At 59.5% G+C, this 18,459-nt stretch overlaps 1 protein-coding gene across 11 annotated transcripts in view; it reads left to right on the forward strand.

Moving 5' to 3' along the window:
* The window catches only part of DHX34 (DExH-box helicase 34), a 31,712-nt gene extending 16,977 nt beyond the window's left edge, over nt 1-14,735 (forward strand). For 10 of the 11 annotated variants that reach the window (XM_088027683.1, XM_028087898.2, XM_028087899.2 and 7 more), the window contains 13 exons: nt 103-205; nt 1,306-1,523; nt 3,875-4,049; nt 5,953-6,146; nt 7,193-7,294; nt 8,093-8,317; nt 8,462-8,635; nt 8,927-9,044; nt 10,065-10,171; nt 12,360-12,644; nt 13,383-13,559; nt 13,748-13,886; nt 14,404-14,735. In XM_088027683.1, coding sequence (XP_087883809.1) covers nt 103-205; nt 1,306-1,523; nt 3,875-4,049; nt 5,953-6,146; nt 7,193-7,294; nt 8,093-8,317; nt 8,462-8,635; nt 8,927-9,044; nt 10,065-10,171; nt 12,360-12,644; nt 13,383-13,559; nt 13,748-13,886; nt 14,404-14,537 — 2,151 coding nt within the window. In that variant the 3' untranslated portion in view covers nt 14,538-14,735. The remainder of the gene's footprint in view (nt 1-102; nt 206-1,305; nt 1,524-3,874; nt 4,050-5,952; nt 6,147-7,192; nt 7,295-8,092; nt 8,318-8,461; nt 8,636-8,926; nt 9,045-10,064; nt 10,172-12,359; nt 12,645-13,382; nt 13,560-13,747; nt 13,887-14,403) is intronic. The other variant, XM_088027679.1, reaches the window with a different exon arrangement.
* Nucleotides 14,736-18,459: the final 3,724 nt, after the last annotated feature.

Below are 18,459 nucleotides of genomic sequence, written 5' to 3' on the forward strand. Positions count from 1 at the left end.
GCCCGTGGGCCATCCAGGAGTCGTCAGGGAGGCCACTGGACACAGGTCAGCAAGGGTCAGCTAGTCTCAGATGTCACCTCCTCCTCTGCCCCCCCCCCCCAGGTATTTGACGTGGCCCCCCCTGGAGTTCGGAAATGCATCCTTTCCACCAACATCGCCGAGACCTCTGTCACCATTGATGGGATCCGCTTTGTAGTCGATTCTGGTAAGGGCTGCTTCCCGCCACCCCTCAGGCCCTAGAGAGAAGTGTGGGGTCTGGAGATGTGCAAGTGCAGTGAGGGAACTCTGGACCAAAGCAGAGAGTAGGGGGCCTTAGGGCCGTGGTGCAGCGGCAACATCTTCTCAGACATTCCAAGCTTGCTCCTGCCCCGGGGCCTTTGCACTTACTGTTGTCCCTGCCGAGAGCAGTCTTTCTCCAGATATCCACAGGGCTCACTCCCGCATTTCAGGGCCTGCATAAATGTGCCACCATTAGAGAGGCCTACCTTGTCCACTTTTGGGATCCCCCTCTCCTCCTACTGCTGTTGCTTTCCGTATGAGACCTGTCGTTCCTCAGAGTATGGGCCTTATATTTCGTATCTGTTGACCTATTGCTTTTCTGTCTTCCCAACTGGACCGTTGTCTGGGAAGTCAGCGTAGCGTAGTGGTTGGGAGACGCTGGGGCCAGCCTGGCTATGTGACCAAGGTTGTGTCCCTGAGACCATGTGTGTTTGCTCATTTGTAAAATGACGAGAATAGCAGAGCCTCCCTTGGGTTGTAAGGATTCAGTGAGCGAATTCATCCCCTGGGTACTTCGGATGGTGCCTGGCGCAGAGCGAGCACTCTGTGTTAGCAGTGACATCGTATTGAATCTGGGACGCCGCCCACGATAAAACATTCCGTAATTTTATGTACCATCAAAATTTAAAAATACCAGCCATTAAATGTGGACGTGCCTTTGCTTTCAAGGTGCGTCCCATTTTCAGAGACAGTGGAAGTGGACAGAGTCGGGCTTAGAGTTGATGAACTCTGCTCTGTTCAGCCCCGTGAGCCCGGGGACAGTGTTCACAGTGGTGCCTGGCACACAGGAGGTGCCTAATAATAACAGGTGGACGACCGGGCTCCTGAATACACAAACAGGAGATGGGTGAACGAGGAAACAAAAGGCTAAATCAACGAAGTGTCAGGGTCGAGGCTAAATAAGCTCTCGGTCCGCGTCAGTGGAATGAAGGAGGAGGCGAGGGCGTCAGAGACCGAGCGGTGAGGTGCCCCCCCCCTCCCCCCCCCCGCCGTGGCTACCGCACCAAGTCTCCCATCCCCGTGCAGGGAAGGTGAAGGAGATGGGCTATGACCCACAGGCCAAGCTGCACCGGCTGCAGGAGTTCTGGATCAGTCAGGCCAGTGCCGAGCAGCGCAAGGGCCGGGCTGGCCGCACGGGCCCTGGGGTCTGCTTCCGCCTCTACGCCGAGTCCGACTATGACGCCTTCGCCCCCTACCCCGTGCCGGAGATTCGGAGGGTAGCGCTCGACGCGCTGGTGCTGCAGGTGAGGCCGGGGTAGGGAGGGGGCCCCGGAGGCCCTCAGCCGGGACCCATCCCGGGGTTCCAGGGCCGGGAAGGGCGTGGGGGCTCATGGCTTCCAAACGTCCGAGCCCCCTGGCGAGGGGAAGATGGTTCCCTGGGTCCACAGGCTGGTGGGAAAAACCCCGTGACTCCGTCAGAATGCCTTCAGCTGGGACAGGAAATCCACCCGGAAGTGGCTCTTGAAAGCGGGGTTTCTCCGTACATTTTATGTCATGGCTCTTAGCTCGTTAGCTTTGCTTCGATTAGGCAGCTGCGCCAAATAGGCCCCCTCGCCGAGCGGCCAACACACAGAACCTTGGTCCTCGGGGTGGTGGGCGGTTTCTTTTATTTGGGGACCCAGGCCCCTTTCCTGTGTGGCTTCGGTGGAGGGGAGGGAGCATGGGAGAGGAGCTTGGGAGGGTTGGCGGGCCAGGCCCCTCCACTCACCTTGCCCTGGTTAGCACTCACGCCTGCGGCCGCTGGGGAGCCTGGCCAGTGTGGGCTCTGGGCTCTGGGCTCGGGCAGAAGAGGAAGGGCCAATGGCTTCCACAGCAGCCTTCCCCGGGCCGGAGCGGCTGGGAGCACCAACCAGCCCCCTTCCTGTGGGTGATGCACCCTCAGAGTTCCTGTTTTGTTTGATTTCATTTTTCAAAAATGCTGCTTGGGGCCCACTGTGTGAGTTCCTGACCCGCAGGGCCTGACCAATACGGACGATGGACCGTCTCCCAGCGGAGCAGTCCCCGGATGGGGAGGCGGCAGTCTCGGTTATTTAAGTGGGTCAGTGATGTCCTACAGGGCTCGGGCTCGTTCTAGCCTTTTCCGTCTTCCGTCCGTCAGCGGCTCTTCTAAGCACAGTGATGGCAGAGGTGACACTGGATAGAGAGCGCTTGCCTCGCACTCGCTGTGGGCCAGGCGCTGTTCTCGTGTTGTCTGTGTAGAACTGTTTGGATCCCTGCAAAAGCTAGACAGGAGGTAGTTTTATCATCCCAATTGCTGGATGAGGAACCAGTCGCACAGAGACGTGATTTAAGTTGCCCCAGGTGTCCCAGGCGGTCAGCGGCAGAGCCCGGGTTCCATCTGGGGCTGTCCGGCTCCGAGCCGGCCTCATGCATGCCACCTGGCTGTGGCAGCCGTGGTGTCACCCCACCTCCTTGACCATCCAGACGCAGAGGCAACAACTGCCCCTCTGCATGGGTCTCATTTTTAAGACCCTGGGCACCTTTCCCTGAAGGCCCCTGGCCACTCTCCCATCCCGTCTCGTTGGCAGCACTGGGTCATGGGTGTCTCCTGGTTGACCTGGAAATGCCCAGGGCCAGGGCCTTGGCTGAGTAGCTCAGAGCGGGGATTGCTGGCCCCGGCTACACACTGGAATCATGTAGAGAGCTTAAATTTAAAAAATCTGGCCTTACCCCTCACCCAGAGCTTCTAACGTAAAGGTGTTTTTTTTGTTTCTTTTTTTTTCATGGGCACTGGGTGTTTGTCCGGGAAGCAGGGAGGGAGGTGGACTGGCTGCGTGCCGGGTGGCCAGCCCGCCTTGTGGTGCCCGCCGGATGAGGCCCAGGTCAGCAGGTGACCTCGCAGCAGGGTTGGCTAGAGCCCCTGGGCCCTCTGAGCTTCCTTCCCGCTCTCTCCTGGCCCCATGAGCCTCCCTGCCCACCTTTCCTCCATCTGGTCCGGAGAGGGGATGGTTGCTTCCGCCTTGCCAGGCCCGGTGATGGGTGCATTCTTTACTTCATTCCCCCACACGCTGCTGCCCCTCTGGGCCTCTGAATTAATGAGGATCCACTTTGGTCCACGGTGAGAGAAACTCAACTCAAACTACCATGAGCAGAAAAGAGGATTTCACGAGGTTGTGCATCCATCGTGGGGGTGGTCTCGCTTAGGAATGACTGAGGACTTTTTCATCTGCTGTGCTTGGGCTGATCTCCAGGCAAGGGCAGAATAATCCCAGCAGCTCTGGGCTTCCATGCTGGCCCCTCACAACCAGAGAGGAAGCCAGAACTTCTCTCTCCCAGCGTCCGTTTGCAAATGTCCTGGGGAGGATCCTGATTGGCCCAGCTCAGGTCCCATACTCATTCCTTGATCGGTTGCTCTGTTGAGGGGCTGAGAAACCAAGATTGGTCCAGCTTAGGTCCTGTGGCTTGCTCTGTGGCCAGGGTCCAGGAGAAGAGGTGCTGGAGAGACAGACAGGGGCCCTTCTCCCCTGCCTCATGCAGAGGGCCTTGGCATTGGGAGTTTTAAGGTAGCATGAGTTTGTGATCTTTGAGCCCCTGGCCAGTGCTCAACAGTAGCTCCCGTGTCCCCCATTCCTGGGGGGCCCAACTGTCATTCCAGATGAAGAGCATGAACGTGGGGGACCCACGAACCTTCCCTTTCATCGAGCCCCCGCCACCAGCCAGCCTGGAAACAGCCATCCTCTACCTCCGGGACCAGGGGGCCCTGGACAGCTCCGAGGCCCTCACCCCCATTGGGTCCCTACTGGCCCAGCTGCCGGTGGATGTTGTGATTGGTGAGGACTTCCTTCAGAGTGGTCACCCAGGGCGCTGGGAGTGGCTGTGGGGAGCATTCACGCTCTGAGCGACTTGTAGGGCCAGCCTGTTCCTTCTCTGGGCCCTGTCGGTTCGGTCATGAGTTCCCTGTTCCGGGCACTGGGGTACAGCAGTAAACAAACAGGCCCCTCTCTCCCCCGCACACCCTGTTCCCAGCTCCACCCTGTGTCCCCTCTCTTGGTGTTGTAAGGATGTCAACATGGCCTGTCTCTTCCTCTTGCTCATCCCTGAGTCATCCCTGCCACTTCTGAGAAGCTCGCTGACCGACGTGTGTTCTGGTCTGATTCTCCTGACTCGAGACTCTCTAGAGGCTCTGTGACCCGCAGAATATTTCCAGGCGAGCAGGACTTCTTGTGGCACTATTGGCCAGGCATGATGTTTCACAGAATCTTCTGCCCATGTTAACATCATTAACGTCCCCATCAGTGCACCACCCTGGAGCTTCAGGGGGGACAGGAGCCTGGGGACCACCGACCCTGAGGTCCTCTCATGGTTATGAAGGTGGTTCTGTTTGTTTTAGGACACAGGGCTAGAGCAAGGGAAATCCGATCTGAGAAGAAAAAGAACGTTCTGTGAGCATTGGCTGTGTGTCAGTGAAAGGCTCTGTAAGCCTTCTATCATTTCACCCTCACCTGGGGAGGGGAGGGCCTCTGGTCACCCCTTCAGTACAGATGAGGACGTTGAAGATTGGCCAGGGACAAAGATCGGCACCCAAGGGCCCAGAGCAAGCAGGCAGCAGGGCCTGGATTGGATCCGGCGTGACGTGGGAGTGACTCATTCCAGCCTCAGAGACGGGTTGTCACTCACTTGCTCAGGGTCATGCTGTGGGCAGAGCTGGGAGGGCACCCCAGCCAGGCAGACACTGTCAGTCCCCAAGCCCCGCAGGACAGGGGGCACACATGACTCAGTGCCGGGAGGTTCCGGGCCCGGATGGCTCAGTCACCGTGCTTTGTCTGTGCCAGGTGGGGCGCTAAGTGCTGGGAAGCACGGTCCATTCTCACAGCAGCCAGACGCCGCCCTTAGCCCATTTCATCGACGGGAAGACAGGCGCAGAGAAACGGAGGGACTTGCCCGAGGGACAGAGCTAGAGGGTTCTGGGACAGCCTCGTTTTCTTGCCCAGCTTTATTTTCCGAGGCTAGATGTGTAACAGGAGCTTTCCAGAAAGGCAGCCAAGGGGACCAGTGAGGATGAGTCAGACGCGTGTTACGCAGGCCACTGAGCACGGGGCAGACAGGCGAGGTCCTGGTGGTGCGGACCAGGGACCTGCTGCTTCCATCTTTCCCTGTCTTCCCTGCTCCCACTCCCCCCCCTCCCCCCGCTTCCCCTCTCCCCCTACCACCACCTTGAATTAAACAAAGATGGCAGGAGAGGATCCAGCCGAGGCAGGCGCAGAAGTCAGTGCCTGTGGTGTGCCAGGCCGACTGTTGGGGCTCATGTGGGGTCCCGTTCTGGAGGGAGGAGGGAGAGACCGTGGCAGGTCAGAGCAAGTGCCAGGAAGGAAAACAAAGCCAGGAGGGGGATGTGGGGGTGTGGGGGGCGTCAGTTGTAGAGAGGAGAGCCAGGTGGGTGGGGGCAGTGCTGCCGACAACGGCCAGCTCTCAGACGGTGCCCACCTGCGGCCCGAGGCAGTGAGACTGAGGTGACCTCTGGCCTACAGATGGGGAAACTGAGGCCTTGCCCAAACTCACGTGACTGGGAAGCAGAGTGTGGGCTTGATTCTGTCCCTGTGGCTCCCGAGGCCCTTTGCGGGCCAGGTGGAGGGGGTTTGGGGCTGGCTGGGGGTGGGAAGTGGGGGGGGGTGGCCGTCCCAGAGCCCAGGAGGCTCAGCTCGGTGTCCGCGCACCTCTTCCCACCCCTGCCAGGGAAGATGCTGATCCTGGGCTCCATGTTCCACCTGGCGGAGCCCGTGCTCACCATCGCGGCTGCCCTCAGCGTCCAGTCGCCCTTCACCCGCAGTGCCCAGAGCCACCCGGAGTGTGCAGCGGCACGGCGTCCCCTGGAGAGTGACCAGGGGGACCCCTTCACGCTCTTCAACGTCTTCAACGCCTGGGTGCAGGTGAGGGCGGCAGCGGGGCCACCCGTCTGTGACATTGTGCGTGGGGCCAGGGGAGGCCCACTACCCCGCCGAGGACCCCTGAGCCCTCTGCAAACTGGAAGGGCCCTGTCTCCACCATTCATTCCTGGGGCCCAGCCTCAAGGGGAGGCTGTTTTTTATTTTTTTAAAGATTTTTATTTCAGAGAGTGTGTGCATGTACAAGTGCGGGGGAGCAGCAGAGGGAGAGGGAGAAGCAGACTCTCCACTTAGCAGGGAGCCTGATGTGGGGCTCGATCCCAGGACCCTGGGATCATGACCTGAACCGAAGGCAGATGCTTAACCGACTGAGCCACCCAGGCGCCCGAGGCTGGGGTTTCTTTTTTGTTTTTCTTTTTTTTAAAGATTTTATTTACTCATTTGAGACACAGATACAGAGGGAGCATGAGCGGCGGGGCGGGGGGGGGGGGGGAGGAGGAGAGAGGGAGAAGCAGGCTCCCCGCTGAGCCAGGAGCCTGGTGTGGGGCTCGATCCCAGGACCCTGGAATCATGACCTGAGCCGAAGGCAGACGCTTAACCATCTGAGCCACCCAGGCGCCCCCAAGGCTGGGGTTTTTAAAGCGCTGAATAAAACCCCTGCCACCCAGGGGAAGGCCACACCCTCCTAGGGTAGCACATGCTCTGGGCCTGGCCCTGTGCCAGGCAGTGCTGGAGACCTGGTGGTGACTAAAAGCATGTGGCCCTGCCCTCCTGGGTTGCACAGTCCCGTGCAGGGAGGCAGACCTGTCCCCGGACTGTGACCACCCAGAATGGGCTGTGATAGGCAGTCCAGGGGGCTGGGAGAGCCCAGAGGGGATGTCTGACCCAGTGTGGTGTCCGAGGGCTTCCTGTAGGAGGGGGCAGTGGCGCTGAGACCTGGAAGGAGGAGGAGAGCACATGTGTCCCTGCCTCTAATTCTTCAGGGGCTGGTGTTTGGGCCCGTGCTGGGGGCATCCAGGCGCTGGGTCAGCCCCTGCACCCTTCCCCAGCCAGCTAGGCCCTGACCCCCTGGTGTCCGGTTTTCCACCCAGGTGAAATCTGAACGGAGGAGAAACTCACGCAAGTGGTGCCGCCACCGGGGTATAGAGGAGCACCGGCTGTACGAGATGGCCAACCTGCGGCGCCAGTTCAAGGTGAGGCTCGCGACCAAACCTAGGAGGCTGGGAGGTGGAGTGAGTGCGGGTACCCCACCCCTTTCCTTCTCTGATGGAGCAGTCGGAGTCCCACCCTACACCCACCTCCCGCAACCCTCAGACACTCAGACATGGGGTGGCCTGGGTGAATCAAAGGGGGTGGAAATCCAGGAGGGCTTCCTGGAGAAGTGGACAGGGTCAGCGGTCACATGCTACATCCTCACGAAGAACCTGGCTGTCTGGAGCAGGGGTGCTGAGCTCTGGGAGGCACCAGGGGGCGATGGCCGGCACACCAGATCCGGAGCGGACGTCCCAGTGGCGAGTCCCAGCTCTGTCATTCGCTAGCAGTGCGATCCTGGGCAAGTTCCTGCACGGCCCTAGGCCTCAGTCTCCCCGCTGTCCTCTGAGGGTTAAATGAGTTAATACACGAAGAGCCTTTAGAACAGGGCGAGTCCCTGGTGTCATCACTGCCCGTGATTGCGGATGGCCACACTGAGGTCCAGAGGGGGTGGTCACCCGACCGCAGCCTACAGTGCAATTTTAGGAGCCCCCCCCCCATCAGGGACCACAGGTGTTCAGACTGTTCTCGGCATCTCTGGCTTTCCAGAGCCTCGCTTCACTTTGTGTTGGCCTGCAGACCCCGAGAGGGTAGTGAAAGGTGGGGGGCCCCTCTGTGTCACACAGATGCGACGTCCCGTGTCCTCCGAAACAGAGGGGCCGGCGAGTGGCGGGCCCCAGACTGGAGCCCCCAGACTCGGCCCGCCCTGTGTCCCTCACCTGGGCCCTGCCCGCCCCCAGGAGCTGTTGGAGGACCATGGGCTGCTGGCCCGGGCGCAGGCCGCGACGCCAGGCGACAGCTACCATCGGCTGCAGCAGCGCAGGGAACGCAGGGCGCTGTACCACCTGAAGCGGCAGCACGAGGCGGGCGGGGGGCGCCGGCGCAAGGTGCTGCGGCTGCAGGGGGGCCTGGACGGCGGCTCCAGCGACGAAGACCAGGGACCTGGCGATGGTGTGGACATCCAGGTGGGCGGCGCTTCGCGGACAGGACCTGGTGCCCGCGCTCTGCAGCACCCGGGGGTCCACAGGTCCTAGCTCCAGCCCCTTGGGTACTGGGCTGGGCCCCCCCAGGAACCCACCTTCCTCCCCCCGCCCTGCGTTTCCCCCCAGGACGTGAAGTTTCAGCTGCGGCACAGCCTGGATCAGCTGCAGGCGGCCACCAGCTCAGCCCAGGACCTGACGCAGGACCAGATGGCCCTGCTCAAGTTGGTGCTGGGCCGGGGCCTCTACCCGCAGCTCGCTGTCCCGGATCCGTTCAACAGCAGCCGCAAGGACTCGGACCAGGTGGGCCTCCTCCTTGCGCCCTGGCCCCGCGTGCGCGCCATCACTCAGCTTGCCTTCCCAGCCCTGCTCGGTGCCGAGGACACGGCGGTTACGGGAACAGTCCTGGCTCTGCACTCACGGGGCTCCGGTGCAGCGTGGGGGTGTCAGGGGAGGCTTCCTGGAAGAGGGGATTTCTGAGTGGAGACACGGATGGAGGAATCTGGCCGAGAGCGTGGAGGAAAAGAGCTCTGGGCAGTGGAAGAGCAGGGCTAAGGGCCTCTGTCACCTGGCGCCTGCCTTTGGCCTCTGCAGGTTTTCCACACGCGGTCCCAGCAGGGCACCGTGCTGCACCCCACCTGCATCTTTGCCAACAGCCCCGAGGTACTGCACACGCAGGAGCGGGAGGCCAGGGGCGGCGAAGCAAGCCGAGGTACCGTGAGTGCAGGCGGGGAGAGAAAAACCCCTTGGGAAGTGAGGGGCAGGGGGACAGTGACCTCAGGGTGTCCCTCAACATCTGGGGTTACCCCCTGGCCCCCACTCACACTCTGCCTCTGCTGGGGCTGCTGACAAGGGAGCGGCAGGTGTGGGGGCTTTGGGGTCCCAAAAGCCAGACCGCTCAGGGAGTCACTCCCCCACTGAGCCCCGCCCTCCCTGTGGCGGTGGCAGTGGTGGCTGATGGGGCACTGTGGCCACACCCCAGGCCGGAGCGTTTAGCGAGGAGAGGGGACCTGTCCCGTGTGCTCTGTGAACACCCCGGCTTGGTCCTGCCCGGGGGGCTCCCCTGGCCGCTGGGGCACGGAAGGCAGCGTCCAGGCACTTGGCCGGAGGAACCAGCTGGCTGAGGCCGTAGCAGGCCAGGCGGGGTCCCGGGCGGGGCGCCCCCCCCCCCCAAGGCACAGGCACCTGAGCTCTGTGTGAGCTCTGGGACGCAACTCCTCTCCTTGTTTGTAAACAAAGTAACCCTGTTAAAATGTCAGCATTAACCCCAAAAGGTAAGGTTTACGATTTTAAACATCAAAGGTAGAATTTGAAACTTTGCTTTAACTGCGGTAGATTCTTAGTTCATTCTCTGATGAAAAACAATGTTACATTGTTTTTCCCCTTTATTTTTTCATTTTGAAAAATCCCAGACCCCGTCCAAGTAGAGAATGGGACGAGCCCTTGGTACCCTCACCCAGCTTCCTGCCACCCCGTGTCTTCCGTCATCCCACGTTTTTCTCCTTTTTGCTGGGATCAGATCCCAGACGTCATATCATTTAGAAGTGTAAAAATGACGGGTTTTTTTGCACTATGAGAACGCTATCACACCTAACGAAAGTAGCAGTATTTCTTAACGTGTGTAAATGGCCCTGGGGGGACCGGCAGCCCTTGGGACAGACCAGCGCGGGGGCTGCTGAGGGTAGGAGATCGGGTGGCAGGGTGTCCTGAGCTGCCCTGTGGACTGTTTCAGATGACAAGGACAAGATGAGCAGCAAGCACCAGCTCCTCACCTTCGTCTCCCTGCTGGAGACCAACAAACCCTACCTGGTGAACTGCGTCCGCATCCCCGCTCTGCAGGTGTGTCCCAGCCCCGTGCAGCCCGACTCACAGGTTTGATGACTGTGTCCCCGGGGCAGGAGGCCGGGGTGGGCCCCGAAGAGCTGCCTTCCCCCTGCTGGCTGCTGGCTTTGCATTCGTGTCTTCATTCAGTAAGCACTTGCTGAGCACCTGCTGTGTGCCCGGAACTGTTGCAGGCACTGACAGCCCAGCAGTGAACAAGACCAGACCCAGTTCCTGCTGTCCCAGAGCTCACATCCGGCTGGGGAGGATGGTAATAAGGACAGTAAGGTGCTGCATGATATGTTAGCAGATGAGGAACATTTGGGGAAAATGAAAAGAATAGGGTAAGGGGGTTGCGGGGGCGGTGAGGGTATGGAACAGGCTGTAATATGAAGTGATCAGGGTGTGGGCCTCATTGAGAAGGTGTAGTGGAACAAAGGAAGAAGGGAGGGAAGGAGCCACAGGATACGTAGGGAGAAGAGTGTCTTGGAACAGCAAGTGCAAAGGCCCTGAGGCACACACATGCCCGCCGTGCCCAAGGAACAGCTGGACCAGAGGTGGTGAAGGGACGAGTGGCTGGAGCTGGGGTCAGAGAGATGAGGTCAGAGAGGCTGGAACCCCCACCCCTGGGAGGTTTTGAGCAGAGCTGGAACGGGGTCTGATGCGGGGCAGTAGCAGGAACCCAGCAAGGAGGCGACTGTAGTCATCCAGGGAGGAGAGGGTGGTGGCTGGCCCCAGGTGGAGGCTGAGGACACGCTTGGGTTGCGGATAGATCGGGGTATGTGTCTGGAGCCAGGAAGGGAGAGTCCTGCCGGCATTAGCTGCCCCGCCCCGTGAGTTCCGCATGCCACCATGAGGCGAGGGGGGCGAGGGGTGCATGTTGCTTGTCTGAGCCGCACAGTGAGCAGGGGGCCGAGCCGGAGCTCCGGGGCCCCACGCCACACCTCATGGCTCCTCCGCCCATCAGCTGGGGGTCCCCGTGACCAGGCCCCCTCGCTTCAAACCCCCCCCCCCCCCCCCAGGGAATGCAGAGAGAAGGGAGAAAGCCCACGGGCTCCCTGAGCCTCCGGTGATTTTGCCGGTGCCGTGCTCTCCGCCCAGGCCTGGAATGCTGACTTGAACCTGCTCGGTTCATCTTCACTCAAACACGGATCGAGCAGCTGCCTGGCACCGGGTGCTGCTTCCTGATCTAGGTGCTGGGGATGCGGTCGTGATCAGAATCCCAACACGGCCTGCATCCCTGGGGCTCCCAGAGGCGTGGGGGAGGCAGGCAGTAGACAAGAACACCAAGAAATAGGGGCGAGAATGCCAGGTTCCCCAAGCAGTGCTAGAAAGGAGCAGAGCAGGGTCACATGGCGCCGACGGGTAGGACTTCGGCGAGGAAGCAGAGGTTCACAGCGGAGAGCCTCCGCCGCACGCTTGGGGTCGGAGGGGGCGTTTCTCACACACACAAAAGGAGAACCGTGGGCGGAGCAGATCCGTCCCTGTGTCCGCCCCCATCAGTCCGCTACAATAGCCGGGGCTTTTTTCCATTTCCCGATGCATTTTATTTTTTTTTAAAGATTTTATTCATTTATTCATGAGAGAGACAGAGGGAGAGAGAAGCAGAGGGAGAAGCAGGCTCCCAAGGAGCAGGGAGCCCGATGCGGGACTCGATCCCAGGACCCTGGGATCATGACCTGAGCCGAAGGCAGACGCTTAACCATCTGAGCCACCCAGGCGCCCTCCCGATGCATTTTAAAGTAAACGGGCTGGAGTCAGGGCCCTCAGCCTCAGACACGCCAGCGTCTGTCCGTTAACTAGCGTTCAGTTCTTGTTTGTGCATTTTGAGGGCAAAGCGTAGGTAGTGACGTGTACAGACGGGAGGGACGCCGAACGAGGAGGTGTTGACAGCATCTGTGCGCGTTAGTGCAGCCGCGTGGCGCCGCGGGAGGGTGACACTGACTTCTTAGAACCTAGTACAGTTTACTCTTTAGCCTTGGTTGGTCTGTCTGTCCGGTTACCAAGTTCGTTCTGTGGGGGCAGGGACCCTCGTTTGCAGCTGAGGCTGGAAGGGGGCCTGGCCCCACCGGGGGCGGTGTGTGTGTGTGTGTGTGTGTGTGTGCGCAGGTGTTTAGTGGGGGGAGGACTGAGGGGTGGGCGGGGGTCTCTCTGAGCTGGCCTCCTGCCCCGCACACCCACCGGCGACGTGTCCCCTCTCTTCCAGTCCCTCCTGCTCTTCAGCCGGTCCCTGGACACCAACGGGGACTGCTCGCGCCTGGTGGCCGACAGCTGGCTGGAGCTCCAGCTTGCGGAGAGTGAGTGCGCTGTCCGCCTTCTGGCAGCTTCCGTGCGGCTCCGGGCCCACTGGGAAAGCGCCCTGGACCGGCAGCTGGCCCGTCAGGCCCAGCGGCGGTGGCCAGAGATGGGTCAGGAGGCGACAGCAGCTCCAGTGGACTGCAAGGAGGCAGCAGACCTGAGCAGGGACCTGCTACAGTTCGCAGCGTCCGAGGTGCGTGTGCCTGGCCCAGAGGGACCGCCCGCCCTGGGGATTCCGAGTCCAGAAGGCCTGGCCTCCAGCTCCCTGTGGCGGTCTGCAAACCGGACAGGCCAAGGACAAGCCCAAGGTCACACAGCGGGGGAGGGGCAGAGCAAGGATTTGACCCCGGGTTGCCCAGCTCCAGAGGCCGAGCCATTAGCCCCTGCGGGCCCCTCCCCACCAGTTCAGCATGCATTTATTGAGCACCACTGCATGCGCTGTGTGAGCTTCCCTCAGTAAGAGTTAAGGGCGTGCAGGCTGGGAAAGGAAGCTGTCAGTAGCCATCTGTTCATGGAGGGCACGGGGGAAGATCAGTTCCCTGCCTCGTCAGCGGGGAGTTGGCAATTGCTCCTGCTTCTACTGCGTGCGGATGGGGCGCAGAGAAGGGTGTGCACCAGAGTGATTTCCTGGAGCGGCGGGTCCAGGGAGCCAGGGCAGGGGGATTGGACTAACACGCCAGGTGAGGATGGGCAAGCTGGCCAGGTGGCAGGTCTGGTTGTGGTCCCCCAGGTGACAGGGAGCAGAGAAGGGGCACCAGGGCATGTGTTAGACAAGCCTCTGGTAGCCAGTGTCTGAGACTGTTGTGATTGACTTAAGCAGTTGGCCCTCTTACTGAACCGTCCAGGGTCTGATTTCAGGCACAGTTGGATCCAGGTGCCCCAACAATGTCTCCCTGAGTCGGTCCCTCCTTTCCTGTCCCTCCTTCCCCAGGTTCCCTACCGCCTCCGGCGGCTCACAGGGCTGGAAGTCCAGAACCTATATGTGGGACCCCAGACCATCACCACTGCCCCCAGTCTCCCCGGCCTCTTTGGCAGTTCTCCCCTCTCCCCCCACCCCACTAAAGGGGGCTACGCAGTCACTGACTTCCTCACCTACAACTGCCTCGCGGTAAGCATGGACCCCACTTTGGCCCATCGCCCCCCCCTCCCGCCCCTGAAGATGGGATCTGTGGGAGCCCGGGCCTCCCCACCAGCCGCGTCCCAACTTAGTGCAAGGACATGGTTTCAGCATGGGGCCTCCCAACCCCGAGGGGTTCTGGGATGGGGCCACGTCCTGATGCAGCCTTCCTGCCCCAGAACGACATGGACCTGTACAGTGACTGTCTCCGCACCTTCTGGACCTGCCCCCACTGTGGCCTGCACCTGCCCCTGACCCCCTTGGAGCGCATCGCCCACGAGAACACGTGCCCCGAGGCCCCGCAGGACGGCCTCCCAGGTAAGAATGTGGGGGGCGGCCAGGGCACCTGCATCCGCCCGCCCCTCCCGCGGTGGTTTCCTGCGAGTCTGGGCATTCATCCGCTCGACATCTGGGGACTGAGGACAACCCTTGGGCCCTGGTTGGAGCTCCACATCAGGCTTTGTCCCAGGAGCCGGGCTGGGAGGGCCCAGGACGTCCCCTCTTTCTCATTCCTTTGTGTCTGTCCTTTTCTCTGGCAGCTGTCTCTGTCTCGGCCACACACCCCCATTGTCACCCAGGGGATGCCACAGCGGGCATGCACCACACACCACCCGCCAGGGCTGGTCCGGGAGGCAGCAGTGGGTGTCTCAGGGGGTGACAGATACAGAGTAAAGACTTGCCTGTGTGCATGTGTTAATCCAGGAAGGCTTCCCAGAGGAGGGAGAGACAGAGGCGGGGAGAAAGCCTGAGCCCCCGGGGGCCTTGGGCGGGGGTGGGAACACACGGTGGAGCCACCCCCCACCCCCACCACAGCCTTGCTTCTCCTCTCTCCTAGGGGCTGAGGAAGCCACCCCCGAGCCCCTCCAGAAGGCGTCTGGCCTGCAGAGGCCTTACCACTGCGAGGCCTGCCAGAAGGACTTTCTATTCACGCCCACGGAGGTGCTGCGGCACCGGAGGCAGCACCTGTGAGCCGGGCCGGGGAGCCCTGTGTGTCGCAGCACCTGTGAGCCGGGCCGGGGAGCCCTGTGTGTCACCTCACCTGTCGCCCCCGCCTGTCATCCCTGCCCAGCATCAGGGCCGGGCCCAGGACTCCCGCCCGAACCTGCAGCCTGGGCCCAGCTCGGCAAGGAGGGAGTATGAGTATGTGAATAAAGTCCCTTACACGGACTCTGCCCTCGGAGCCTGCCGCCGCCCCACGCTGGCCCTCCCGTCCTGCTTGCTGCCCCGTGTCATCCGGGGCACTGCGGGGCAGATGGGGGCAGGGGGGGCCCAGCAGGGACTTCAGATTCCAGGCAGAGGACCCTTCTCCCCCCCCCCGCTCCCCTCCGCTGCTCTCTCCCGAGTCTGTCCTCGCGGGCCCTGCTTTTCCTCAGACTAGGGAGACCTGCGTTGTCCCTCCGCATGAGTCGCTTCGAGAACTGGGGGGTGGGGGGGACCTTGTCGGTGGGGGCCCCCATCTGACACGGTCCCCCGGGGCCGTTCCTGCTGCCGGGTCCTTGGCAGTTCTCACTTGTCCCCTCCGACCCCCAGCCCGACCCTGCCGCACACATGAGAACCACAGGGAAACCCCGTGAACCCTGGATGCTGGCAAATCCCACGGCTCCATTGAAAGAGAATAGCGAAAGATGCAGGTTCCCAAAGCTGGCTCCAGAAGAGAAAGAACTATGACGTCAGCATTGCACTAAGGCCCAGACGAAGAGCCCACTACAGTATTCAGTATGAACACAGACACAAAGCCCTCACCAAAAGTTTAGCCAGGCCTATTCCGCGGTCAGTAAAAAGGGCAGTAAGTCCCATCATGGCCAAGTGGGGTTTGTTCTAGGAACCGCGTTGGTTTAACGTTTGAAGACCAGTGGGATTCACCGTATTAAAAACAAAGCACATCAGAAAAATTTCAACATCCTGGGGCCTCGGGTAAACCCCTCGACCTCTCTGCTTTACCGTTTTTCTGACCAATGAACACAGCCCCACTGTCTATTTTCAAATTTAAATCTTGGAAAGCCCTCATATTTTTTCCCCGAGTCTGAGACCAATGCGTGGTTGTGTGGGGGCAGGGATCAGAGCCTAAATAGAAGCCACGGCAGGGGTTTTCACCAGGAAGGGGGTTAATACGGGGATGGGGGGCTGACGACAGCCCGGGAGGCTGGAGCGGCGGGCTCCGGGCCCGGCCCTCGGGAGCGACCCGCAGGACGACAGCACAGAACCCTCGGAGGCCGCCGCCGGGACCGCTGAGTGCAAGAACGCCCGGCCCCGGCCGTGACCCTGGGGTGTCTGCTGCAGCACCCCCCCCGCCCCGTCTCTGGAGGGGTCCGCCTGCCGGAACCTGCTCCGCGGCCAGAGTCCGGCTGCGGGGGCGCCGTCTCCAGCCTCCGCCGCCAGAGGTGAGGGGGGTCAGCCGGGCCCACCCGGGGTCCCCCTGCCGTGAGCAACGCGGGCGGAAACGGAGAAGGTGCAGAAACGCGATGGAAGGAGCAAGAATCTACCGCGATCCGCCTTCCCGGGCGCAGCCGCCAGCGCCTTTCTCTGCGCATGCGTTTCCAGACTTGTACGCACTGGTCAAGGTCGTGTGGCGCCCTTGGCCGGTTGAACAGTTCTCCGAGACAGACCGTAAGGGTTTCCCCAGCTCACTACACATTCGTCCGAAAGCGGACTCTTTACAAACGGCGGTGAAATGGCCCAAGTGGAGACGCCCCACTTGTAAATACCCGCGTCCTGCTCTTGCGTCTTTGGAGCTTCGGTCTCTGTTTTTTTTTTTTTTTTTTAAAGATTTTATTTATTTATTTGAGAGAGAGAGAATGAGAGACAGCATGAGGGGGAGGAGAGTCAGAGGGAGAAGCAGACTCTCCGCCGAGCAGGGAGCCCGATGCGGGACTCGATCCCGGGACTCCAGGATCACGACCTGAGCCGAAGGCAGTCGCTTAACGACCTGAGCCACCCAGGCGCCCTCGGTCTCTGTTCTTAATTTCAAGTAGCGCGACAGCGGACACCTTTGTATGCATCGAGGGGTCTCCGTCCGCTTCTGAATTCCCGTTTTTAAAAAGGCTTTCTCCATTATGGAAAATCGGAGAAGCTGGAAATAGTAAGAAGGGAAAAGAATCCCGCGGAATTCCCCGCACCCGCGAGACTCGGCGCCGGTGTGTTTGATGAGCGCCGCACGGACGGCGGCGGGTCCTGTTTGCTTCTGATCACAAAGCATCTGCACATGAACACGGCCCGGTTACTACCCGTGCGCCTGTCTCCTACCCGCGCGCCTGTCTCCTCGGGGCCTGCCCGGGGCCATGACCAGCTTCCTTCCATTCTGGTCTGGTCCGCCACCCCACCCACCCCCACCTTTGCATGATGCCTCTCCCCAAACTTCTGGGCCGTTCCTTAGGGCAAGTTCCCAAGAGTGCAATTAGTTGGTCAAAAGGTTAGAGCATCTGTGAGTGCCTCCTTCATCCCCATCCCGTTTCACCAACCACCCCCCCTGCAACCATCAGTGTGTTCTCTAGAAGAATCTGTTTCTTGGTTCCTCTCTTTTTCTGCCTTTGCTCATTTATTTATTTATTTTTTTTAAAGATTTTATTTATTTATTTGAGAGAGAGAGAGAAACAGCATGAGAGGGGAGAAGGTCAGAGGGAGAAGCAGGCTCCCCGCTGAGCCGGGAGCCCGATGTGGGACTCGATCCCGGGACTCCGGGATCATGACCTGAGCCGAAGGCAGTCGCCTAACCAACTGAGCCACCCAGGCACCCCATTTATTTTGTTTCTTAAAGTCCACACATGAGTGAGGTCATATGGTATTTGTCTTTCTCTGACCGGCTAATTTCACTAAGCATTATATCCTCTAACTCCAAACATGCCCTTGCAAATGGCAAGATTTCATTCCTTTTTATGGCTGAGTAATATTCCTTTGTATATGGGTGATGGGGATGAAGGAGCACACTTGTCCCGATGAGCACTGGGTGATGTACAGAATGGTGGAATCACTACATTGTATACCCAAAACTAATATAACATCCGTGGAAAAAAAAAAGTAACACATTACACTTACACGCACACACCCACAGAGCATTTCTGACGAGTCTTTGGCACAGACTGCAAGTTTCCCCTCCTTTTTAACCACCTGCATTTCTGTCCAACTTACAAGGGAAACTGCATGCATTTTGGTATAGTAGCAAACAGTAGTGCCTACTGTGTGCCAGGCACTGTTCTGGGAGATCTTTTTGTATTGACACAGAGCTGGCTCCTCGTTTTGCCTGGCTGTATAGTGGCCCATTACATGGATGGGCCGAACATTTATTTAACCAGGCCCGTTTGGAGACACACTTAAGCAGTTTCAAATCTTTTGCTCCTACCAATAAAGCTGGCATGAATATACTTACACGTGGATCATTTCCAGATATGTATCCGTAGGATACATCTCTGGAGGTAGAATCACTGGTCCAAAGGAGGGTACATTTTAGTAGGTCATTTGATAGATTAGCCTACCTGTCCTTCCGTACAGGCTGCAGTGACTTATATTATTTTTATTTTCCCTGATTGCCAGTAAGCCCAAGCATCTTTGCATATCCTGGGCCATTTGTATTTCCTCTTCTGTTGGCTCAAATCCTAGACTCTCTGTCATTTTGTTATTGGTCTGTAGTAGCTCTTTATATATTCTGGATCTTAAGCATCATAGATGTTACTAACATTTCAGTTTGCTCCTTGTCTTTTGGCTTTATGGTGACTTTACTCAACATTTTTAAGTTTTTTGGTAGTCAAATTTCTCTCCTGTTATGACCTCTGAAAATGCCTTCCCTGACAAAAGGCATTAAAAATAGAGAAATAAATGGTTTATGGGAGAAACTAACCTCAGAGCTTCTCCTACCCACTGTCCAGGCAAGTCTCCTAAGAACATTACAGCTTATCAG

The sequence above is a fragment of the Eumetopias jubatus genome, unplaced genomic scaffold, assembly GCF_037043125.1.
Source record: "Eumetopias jubatus isolate StellerSeaLion01/CBP00866 unplaced genomic scaffold, mEumJub1_p1.0 scaffold_10, whole genome shotgun sequence".
NCBI lineage: Eukaryota > Metazoa > Chordata > Mammalia > Carnivora > Otariidae > Eumetopias > Eumetopias jubatus.